The sequence below is a fragment of the Mustela lutreola genome, chromosome 5 (genome assembly GCF_030435805.1).
Source record: "Mustela lutreola isolate mMusLut2 chromosome 5, mMusLut2.pri, whole genome shotgun sequence".
NCBI lineage: Eukaryota > Metazoa > Chordata > Mammalia > Carnivora > Mustelidae > Mustela > Mustela lutreola.
In genome coordinates, this window is record NC_081294.1 from 25,091,839 (window position 1) to 25,102,767 (window position 10,929).

At 39.4% G+C, this 10,929-nt stretch overlaps 1 protein-coding gene across 1 annotated transcript; it reads left to right on the plus strand.

Moving 5' to 3' along the window:
- Positions 1-686: 686 nt before the first annotated feature.
- LOC131831103 (Golgi phosphoprotein 3-like) lies at positions 687-2,248 on the plus strand. Its single transcript, XM_059173336.1, has 3 exons — positions 687-756; positions 1,617-1,679; positions 1,863-2,248. Exons 1-3 carry the CDS (start codon positions 687-689, stop codon positions 2,246-2,248), a joined length of 519 nt encoding a protein of 172 aa, XP_059029319.1.
- Positions 2,249-10,929: the final 8,681 nt, after the last annotated feature.

A 10,929-nucleotide genomic window follows, 5' to 3' on the forward strand; every position in this document is an offset into this window, starting at 1 on the left:
GAAGGCTTAGATGTCACAAATTTTAGGACAAAAACTTTTTTTGATGCCCCATTTTCAGTAAGAGATCCCGTGCCTCCTTTGACTGTGCTTTGTGTACCTGAGTCCCGAGACCCTTTGTTTTCTTTCTCTTCTGCGGGGCTGGCTGCTCAGAGCAGATGAGATCTGGAGATGCTAGTTTCTAAAAAGACTTTGAAACAATCTCTCTATTTTTAGCCCGACCATTATCTCTCCTTCTCGCCTATTTCCACAGCTAACCGGTGCCCATTTCTGAGCCTGGGGGTTTTATAGTGTAAAGTAGGTTACCTCTCTGCTTTACCCACTGGCCCGTTTAGGATTAGCTTTCCTGGCTCCACTAATCCATCGACTGCTTTTCCATTTACTTTGCAGCGTCCAAAATGTTACTGCTATTGTTTTTGTTCCTAGTCCCCTAGGTCTGTGCCTCTATAAAAATCCTTCTGTTCTCATTCTCAGAGCATTTTTGTTCTGAGTACTTATTCGACCAGCCATATTTAATGAGAATCTCCAGTTAATTCGGTAATGAAAAATACAACTTCCAATTTCAAATAATGTATACATTGCCCTCAAAGAAGTGCAGCATGACCCACCACTCCTTCAATGTGCGTTCCACACAGTGACTTCTTTTCAAGAGTCCAGAATGCAAAGGGACGGGGAAGATTAGCCTCGTGATGGAGAAACCTGCCAAACACTTCCTCAGCCAGGTGACCAACATCAAGGTTAACAGTGTAAGTCGTGTTCGTAGTGTCTACCCTGCATACGATGTGAGGAGCATGGCACTTCACCTTTGTGGTCTCCCTTCCCTGAACCCATGATTCCAGTATAATCATGAGAAAAACGTGTGACAAATCCCAACAAAGGGACAATTACAAAATACATGACCAGTACTTCTCAAAACTGTTGAAGTCCCCCAAAATGAGGAAAGTCTGACACAGCCAGGGGGCGCCTAAGGAAACATGACAAATGAATGGAATGAGGTAACCTGGACAGGATCTGGAAACAAAAAAAGAACATTGGGCAAAAACTAAGGCAATCTGAATATTGAATGAGCTTTAGGTAACAGGAATGTATCAATATTAGGTTAATTGTGACAAAAGTACTACACCAGTAGGGAAACCGGTGGGCTGTGGGGTCCATGGCAGCTCTCTACTATCTCCACAACTTCTCTGTAAATCTAAAATTATTCTTTTAAAAAGTTTTTTGAAAAAAATTAAGCCTCTCTCATTTTTCCTTTGACTGTTTATTGATACCTTCATGCCAGCTGAAATGTGCCACGATTTGGCCCAATTCTACCTCCTACTAAAGTTACCAGCCAGCTATTATAACTTGTGTATTAGAATAGTTTGTTCATTCTCTTTTATAAATGTTTATTGACAACATACCATGTTGCAGGAAATATACGTGGTGCTGGGGCTACAGAGATTAATAAAATACGATTCCTGTCCCACAAGACATTCATGTCTTGGGAATACAGACTGACACAAAATATTTTTCATATTCTTCTTCCCAAGAAACATACCATGAATACATTTTGCTATTTGTATTAAGAATATGAAGAAAATAAAGCTGAAATTCTCTAGTTCTTAAAAACTTTGGTTTAGGTGAGATGTGGAATCTCTTAGAATTATATCATCAGTTAAGAAACATTCAAGAAGGAGCACTGGGTGGCTCAGTTGGTTAAGTGACTGCCTTTAGCTCAGATCATGATCCCAGGGTCCTGGGATCGAGCCCCACATCAGGCTCCCTGATGAGCAGGGAGCCTGCTTCTCCCTCTCCCTCTACCTGCTGCTCCCTGACCCCTTGTATTCTGTCAAATAAATAAAAAAAAATCTTTTTTTAAAAAACAGGAAAAAATGCAAGAATAATTAAATATCTGGTGGAGAAGGGCGTGTTGACAACGGAGAAGCAGGACTTGCTACTTTTTGACATGACCACACATCATCCCCTCACCAACAACAATATTAAGCAGCGCCTCATCAAGAAGGTTCAGGAAGCTGTTCTTGACAAATGGGTGAATGACCCTCATCACATGGAGAAGAGCTTGCTGGCCCTCATTTACCTAGCTCACGCCTCCAACGTCCTAGAGAATGCCTTCGCTCCCCTTCTGGACGAGCAGTACGATTTAGCCACCAAGAGAGTGTGGCAGCTCCTAGACTTAGATCCTGAAGTGGAATGTCGGAAGGCCAACCCCAGTGAGGTTCCGTGGGCAGTGGTGGCCACGTTCACCCAGTGACGGTGCAGAGTGAGGTATTCTCCTTTCAGGAAAGTCGCTGGCTTCAACTCCATTGACTACTGATTATTTGTAATTCGTACTTTACCACACTATAGTTGGTTTTTGTTTTATATAATAATGGGTAGATTTTCTGGGTTTGTGTGTGAATGCAAGAAACTGCTGGTATGAGACACCTTTCTGCTTAGGATTAGAGAAAGGAGTTTTACTGTAATTGGCATTTCATACCTTGTTGATTTCAAGAGCATTGCCATTCTCACCATAACACGTTGGATTTCTGTTATGTTTGCTTTCAAACTACCTCCAGTTCCACACGCATGTCTTTTTTGTTATTTTAATTTTGTTTGGTAAAATATTTATTGAAAAAATATACTCTGAAAGGAGACAAAAAGATATTGAGGATGTTTCCAGTAACTGTGCTGGTATAGTTTGTATATTCATTTGGATTTTTTACATAAAAACAGTTATTTTTATTTTTTCTTATACATTTTGTTTCTTTAAAAAATTTTTTAAGTTTATTTATGTGATAGTGCAAGCAGCCAAGAGAGAGGGAGAAGCAGACTCCCCGCTGAGCAGAGAGCCTGATTGATGCAGGGCTCAATCCCAGGACCCTGGGATCATGACCTGAGCCAAAGGCAGACGGTTCACTGACTGGGCCACCCAGGCGTCCGCCTTCTGTTTCTTTTATTCTTTTTGCCTTATAGCACTAGTATCTCAGAAATGGTGATAGTGATTATTCCAGTTTCAATTTTAACTCAAGCAAATGTTCAAAATTCATTACTAAGTAAAATGTAGTTGTTGATTTTTTTGAAAAAATCCTCTTGATGAAATTAAGGTAGTCCTTTTCTTACAGCTGACCATTTAACAACATGGGTTTGAACTGCATGAATCCACTTATACACAGATTTTTTTTATAACTGTAGTATAGCACTATAAATGCATTTTCTCTTGTTATTTTCTTTTTATTTTATGTATTTATTTGACAGACAGAGATTACAAGTAGGCAGAGAGGCAGTCAGAGAGAGGAGGAAGCAGGCTCCCTGCTGAGCAGAGAGCCGATGCAGGGCTCAATCCCAGGACCCTGGGATCATGACCTGAGCCGAAGGCAGAGGCTTTAACCCACTGAGCCACCCAGGAGCCCCTCTTGTTATTTTCTTAACAATTTCTTTTCTCTAGTTTACTTTATTGTAAGAATCAACTGTGTTATTTGTAAAGCTCTGGTTAAGAGTAGGATATTAGTAGTTAAGTTTATGGAGATTCAAAAGTTATATGAGGATTTTTGAATGCAGAGGTGGGTGGGTCCCTTAAACCCTACATTGTTCAAAGGTCAACTGTACTTTGTTGAGAGATAATTCTCTTCTTGATCATACTTGTTCTACATCTGTTGAGATAACTATATGTTCTTTTCCAGTGAGTCACATTGATTGAATTTTTTAAAAAGAACTAAACTCCTTTATTAACATTTTTTTCAGTTTTATGTATAAAATACCGTTATTCAATCAACAGAGCTAGAATGATTGGGGTTTGATAGTTGGTTTCTTTCCTAATAGACATGGCACCTGGAAAACAATGTTTTATTTTTCTGCTAACTAGACAGACTGATAAAGCTGTCGGTCCCATGGCTACCAATCTTTGTTTAAAAGAAGTACTGAACGATACAGAAGATTGAGAAGTACTTTTGGAAACGGAGTCTATCCTCTCCTCTTCCTCTGGGTGATAGAGGAAGCAGTGGGACTGCAGTTTCAGGATATTGGTCTCTCTTTTATATTTTAATTCAATTAATTAGCAAACAATGTATTACTAGTTTTACTAGTTTTAGATGCAGAGTTCAGTGATTCATCAGTCTTATGTAATACCCGGTGCTCATTACATCATGTTCCCTCCTTAATGTCCATCACCCAGTTACCCTATCTCCCCCACCCTTCTCCCCTCCACATGCACTTCTTTAGCATCTCCTCAGTTGGAAACTTTCCACAAGTACAGGTGTGCCTGGCTGGCTCAGTCAGAAGAGCACATGACTCTTGATCTCAGGGTTGTGGGTTCAAGACCCATGTTGGATGAAGAGATTACTAAAAAAAAAAAAAAAACAAACCCACAAACTTCAAATTAAAACATAATAAAAAGTAACCTTTCCACAAGTGCAGATTCTTCTGTGCTTTTCAGAAATTGAGAGAGAAATCACAAATTCTTTAACTCACCCAAAGTGGACTCTGTAATTAAGGTATTTTCTAATAGAGACATGTACCTTAAAAATATATTTTGCTGGCATTATGCTAAGTGAAAGTGGAAAGAAAGAGAAAGAGAAATATTGTATTCACTTATTTGCAGAATCTAGAAAAGCCAAACTCATATCAATAGCAGTATATATCTAAAGAATACTCAAGGATAAGAAGGTTTTTGTGCTAAGTCTCAAAAATGATGGTTACTAGGCACCAGGATGTGGGGGCAATAGAGAAATGCTACTCAAAAAGTACAGACTTCCAGTCATAAGATGAAAGCGTTCTGGTGATCTAATGTACAGCATAGTGTTGTTAAATGATCACCACACTGTCTAGTTAACATCAGTCATGCGTATTTTCACTATCAAATCATACAGGTGAATTGTTCCATCAAGCCATCCCATTTATACTGCATACAGTGTGGGCTTCCCATGACTTGCTTGTTGCTCTGCACACCACTCAGGAGGTAGGAAGGTACCAAGGGAATAGCTCAAAGACATCCAGAATCCTCTCTTTCCTCATTTTCACTCTGTAATTCTCGGCATGTCGCCTTTTGATTCCAATGTTTTCTCTATTGCAAAAAGGACAGTAATTCCAAGGATCCAACTGTTCTACAACAGTTTCCAAACCCTGGAAGGAGTAAAGAGGCCCTGTCCTTCCCTCCTGTGACTTTTAAAGAGGTATAAGACCTTATTCAGAACATTTAGCAGGTGCTCCCTCATGTCTCATTGGCTGGATTTGCATCACATGCTCATTTCTAAACCAATCATGAACTAATGAAGACTCACACTTTGTGGCTCTTAAGAAGGACTCCCACAGTTATTGGGTGTAGGGGGAAGAGGGACAGGATAATCGGTTCTTCCACAGGCAATGACAATGAACATCTTTTCACATGGTTAGCTATTTCCACTGGTCAATTTTTTTAAATTATTCTTATTAACATATAGTGTATTATTTGCCCCAGGGGCACAGGTCTGTGAATCATCAGGCTTACACATTTCACAGCACTCACCATAGCACATACCCTCCCCAATGTCCATGACCCAACCACACTCTCCCTCCCTCCCTCCCCTCAGCAACCCTCAGTTTGTTTTGTGAGATTTAGAATCTCTTATGGTTTGTCACCCTCCATCTTGTTTCATTTTTTCTTTCCCTACATCCAACCCCCCCCCACTGCCTCTCAAGTTCCTCATATCAGAGAGATCATATGATAATTGTCTTTCTCTGATTAACTTATTTCGCTGAGTATAATACCCTCTAGTTCCATCCACATCATTGCAAATGGCAAGATTTCATTTCTTTTGATGGCTGCATAGTATTCCATTGTATATATGTGCTACCTCTTCTTTATCCATTCATCTGTTGATGGGCATCTAGGCTCTTTCCATAGTTTAGCTATTGTGGACATTGCTACTATAAACATTCAGGTGCATGTGCCCCTTTGGATCACTAAATTTGTATCTTTAGGGTAAATACTCAGTAATGCAATTGCTGGGTCCTAGGGTAGCTCTATTTTCAACTTTTTGAGGAACCTCCATACTGTTTCCACTGGTCGATTTTTGTATTGCTATATCAACAGCCTGCTGTTCAAATAGCTTTATAGTAAGCCTTGATATCTGTGAAGACCTGTCCTACCTCAAAATTGGGTTGGTGATTCTGAGCTCTTTGCTTTTCCATATGAAGTTTAGAAACAACTTAACCAATTATCCTGAAATAAGCTGTTGGGATTTTTGGTTGATATGACATCATGCAGATTTATTTGGAGGAACTGTCATCTTTATGATATTGGGGCTTCCATCTAGGAAAATGGCACAACTTTCTGTGGTAAATATGGCAACAGATTCTTTGCACCTCCTTCTAGGTGGACCCTTTTTCCACACCTCTTGTGTCTGGGCTGGCTTTGCTGTTTGCTTTACCCAGTAGAATGTGGCAAAAATGATGCTTTGCAAGCTCCAGAGCTTGGAGTACATGAAGTGATAAGGTTTCTGCTTTCACTCGCCTGGAATGCTGCCTTGAGACCACCAGACCATAATGAAGCCCAGGATAAAAGAGCATATGGAAAGAGAAACCCAGCTGTCTCAGCTAAGTTCAGCCCCCAGCCAGCTGACCTGCCGGCTGAATGCAGCTGTGTAGATGAGCTCAAGCGAAAGCAGCAGAGAATTGCTTAGCCAACCCAGAGAATTCGATGAAATGATAAACTGTTGTTGATGTAAGCCATTAAGTTTGGGGGTATTTTATTCCACAACGAGAACACTAGCTGAATGGGAAATTGGTACCTAGAAGTGGGGTGCTGCTCGAGGAACAACATAATGCATGTGGCCTGGCCTTGGGACTGTACAGTGGCCTGAGACTACCAAGGCAACAAGGAGACTGTTAGCGGAAGCTTGAAAAAGCAGTGGGGAAACTACTCTTGAAGTACAGAAGGATGGTAAACCATGTTTTGTGCTCGTGAAAAACTTGGCAAAAGTGTTGTCAGCACCACATGAAGCAAAGGAACCAGCTGCCTACATGTAGGATCATGAGAAATACTGACTTATTATTATTGCATTGAGATAATGAAACAAGTTTGGGGATGGTTTTATATAATGCATAATTGAAACACTAATGAACTAGTGAGTCTAATTGTTACAGACTTAATTTTTGTCCCCTCAAAAATGCGTCTGTTGAAGCCCTAATCCCCAGTATAACTGTATGTGGAGGTAAGGCCTTTAGGGAGGTGATTAAGGTTAAATGAGGTCTAAGAATGGGTCCTTAATAGAACAAAATTGGTTTCCTTACCAATTTTGTCTCTGGGGAAGAGACACCAGAAATCTAGTAGCCTGTCTATAGATATTCTGGGGTTATTTTTCAAAAGAATTTACTTATTTATTTGTCAGAGAGAGCGAGAACACATGCACAAAATAGGGGGTGCATGCAGAGGCAGAGGCAGACTCCCTACTGAGCAAGGAGCCGGAATCAGGGCTTGATCCCAGGACCCAGGGATCCTGACCTGAGCCAAAGGCAGACACTGAACTGACTGAGCCACCCAGGTGTCCCTTGGATTTTTTTTTAAACAAATAATACCATTGTCAGAAAGGAATGATATTCATTTCAAATTATTATAGCTCATTTATTTTTTTCCCTAGCTAAGGCAGCAATATTTATTTATGATATTTTCATGTAATTTTGTAAAAGTATTATGATCACATGCTTTAAGAAATAATAAAAGGGCTGTAGTAGGGGCACCTGGGTGGCTAGGTTGGTTAAGTGCCTGTCTTCAGCTCAGGTCATGATCTCAGGGTCCTGGGATCTCAGGCTCCCTGTTCAGCGAGGAGTCTGCTTCTCCCTCTCCCTCTGCCCCTCCCCCACCATTGCTTGTTCTTTCTCAAATAAATACATAAAATCTTAAAAAAAAAAAGGAACACCAATTTTTTTAAAAAGGTGTGTAGTAAAAAGTTATGCTATATCTGTCATTCTTTTGTTTTATTACAATGGTAAATACAGTGTTGACCAATATGGCTGTCAGCAGGTATCTCTGCCTTCTAACTGCCTTTGATTAAAATGTTTCTAAGTTTTGCACTAAAAAGTTGATGCTTTCTATAGGCTTTTTAAAGTAGGTTTTTGAGAGAGATACTTTATTCATCATGTTAAAGAAGTGATCTTCCATCTTTATATTGTTAGTAACTTATTTATCATGATTATGAGTGAAATTTTATCTAATCTTTTTGTTTTTTTAATTTGAGGTATAACTTATATACAGTAAAATGCGCGGATCTTAAGTGTGTATTTTAATGAGTTTTGATATGCATGTGCCCAGGTAACCCGTACCCCTCTCAAGACAGAGAACATTTTCTGGGGTGCCTGGGTGGTTCTGTTGGTCAAGCTTCCGATCTTGATTTAGGCTCAGGTCATGATCTCAGGGTCATGAGATTGATCCCCATGTCAGGCTCTACACTTAGCAGGGAGTCTGTTTCAGATTCTTTCCCTCTGCCCCTCTCCCCACTTGTGCACATGCTCTCTCTCCCTAAAAATAAATAAATCTAAAAAAAAAAATACACAGAACATTCTCATAACCCTAGAAAATTCCTTTGTGACCTTTCTCAGTCAATCCCGCCACCCCACTCTCTTGGGACAATGAATTTTCTGATTTTTACATTAGATTGAGTATGTCATTCCTAGAACATGATATAAATTGAATCATTGATATATATCATCAATGTTATAAATTGAATCAGCAGTTTATTTCTCTTCTTTCTCTCTCCGTTTTAAATTGTGGGTAATATTCCATTATATGAACAGGTATTACTATCTTTGCTCTAAACAGTCAAAAATTGTAAGGAAATTAAAAAGAAAAGTCATTTATATTTACCCATAATTTTTTTTTACCATTACTGTCACTCTATGTTCTTCTGTGTAGATCTGCGTTTCCAGATAGTATCATTTTCCTTCAGCCTAAAAAATACTTTCTTCAACCTGTCTTATCATTTGGAAATGCTGATGATGAATTCGCTCAGCTTTTCTTAACAGAAAAATGTCTTTAGTTTGCAGTCATTTTTGAAGAAGATTTTTTTCTGACTATAGAATTCCAAAATTATAGGGTTTTTTTTCTTTTAGCACTTACAGATGTTGATCCTCCGTACTATAGCTTTCATCACTTCTGATTGAGAATTCAGTGCCATGTCATCACTGTGTCCTATATGTGATGTGTCTTCCTTCTCTGGCTGCTTCTAAGATTTTCTTTCTATCTTTGGTTTTTTTGTCAGTTGACTAATGTGATAATAATATGCCTACTACAGGTTTCTTTGTCCTTATTCTGCTCAGGCTTCACTGAAATTCTTGAATTCGTAAGCTGGTATTTTTCATCACATTTTATTCTTCAATATTTCTTTCTGTGCCATACTCTGTCTTTTCCTTCTTGGTTTCCAGTGGTTATACAGGACTGTGAGACTACTCATTTTTTATAGCCTACTGATTTTTCTGTTTCTCTAGTTTAGAGAGTTCCTATTTTCCTCTCTTTAAATGCACTGATATTCTCCTCTACGGTGAGTACCTTCAACATGCCTAGTAGATACCTTGCTGTAGGCATTTTTCTTGAAGAGACAGTGACAGAGATAGAGACTTAAGTTGGAGTGGAAATAGTAGTAGGCATCCTTCTTCTTGACCACCTGACACAAGAGAAAACAACCAGTGCTGATAACAGACCCAGACTTCCTTAACATCTTTTTGATGCCTTGTTTAAAAACATGAAGCGATCATCGAGGACCACCCAGACATCTGCTTTTCCATCAGTTCTCTTTTCAGCCCTATTTCTCATTCCTGCCCTTTGAAATATGTTTAGTCTTTTGTCTCAAAGTTCTCTAGTTCAGATCTTCCATCAGGGCTGCCACTGGCCAGTGAAAGCCAGTTGTCAGGGGGCCCTGGGAGACATGGTCATCCTCCCAGGAGCCTAGAGCAGAGTGGAGAGCACATCTGCAGAAAGCAAAAAAGGAGAAGGATCTGAAGATTTTGCGCACTGTCTGTGCATAACTTGCGAGAAATCAAAATGTGCCAACCGTCTAACAATTCTCAAGTAGTTGAAACAAAACTGCAAGCCATCCTGTAGAAAATCAAAACCAAAACCAAAGAGCTTCTTCACTTTCTCTTTGATGCTGGTCATATGTGGAAATACACGAGGATGGAAGGGCAGGCGTTTCAGATCAGAAAACAAGATTGTTTCCTATTGCATGCTTTTGCCCTAATTTATTGCTTTGATGATAGAACCAATTGCTACTTGGGGGAAAAAAAAAAAAAAAAAGGAGCAAAATAATGGACTCTGACTCAGTGGAACTGTCCAGGCTAAGGCATCTAGCGACTATTTCTAATGGTTGTGATTTCAGGAAATGTCTCAGTCTTGTCATGGATGTCCCTAAGGATTTGTTTAAAAATTCAAATGTCACATATTTATTGTATGCTGAGAAATCCACTGTGCCTTCAGCTACATGTTCTAGAGGACAGTTCAACATGATCCCGGGAAGGGGACTATTTACTCCTTGCATATTACCTAAAGCCTAGTTTTCATCAACAGGCCCTTCCACTTTATCTCATTGTTTGGGCTTACATATTTTCATTTATTAGCTATTATTATAGGGGATTCTCAAGAGACAGAAAGATAAACAAATGTGATCAGCTATTTTTAATGTTGAGAAGCCATGGCTGAATACAAATGTATTGAAAAGGAAACTAGATGAAGGATGGGAGAGCCATAAAAAGGTTTTTTCAAAATAGAGATAAGAATTTATTACAAAGATGCCCTCCCTGACAGTCTTGTTGGCTTGCCTTATGGTGCTTTAGGTGAGAGAGTTCGGGGTATAAGCCATAAAAAGTAAGACCATCCTTTCCTTGAATTTAATGAATTGCCCCTCCATAGTATTAACCTCATGGTCCTGGGTTGGGACCCATTCTCTTTTTGAGAATTCCAATTTGGAGTTTTACAAGATGGTGGGATAA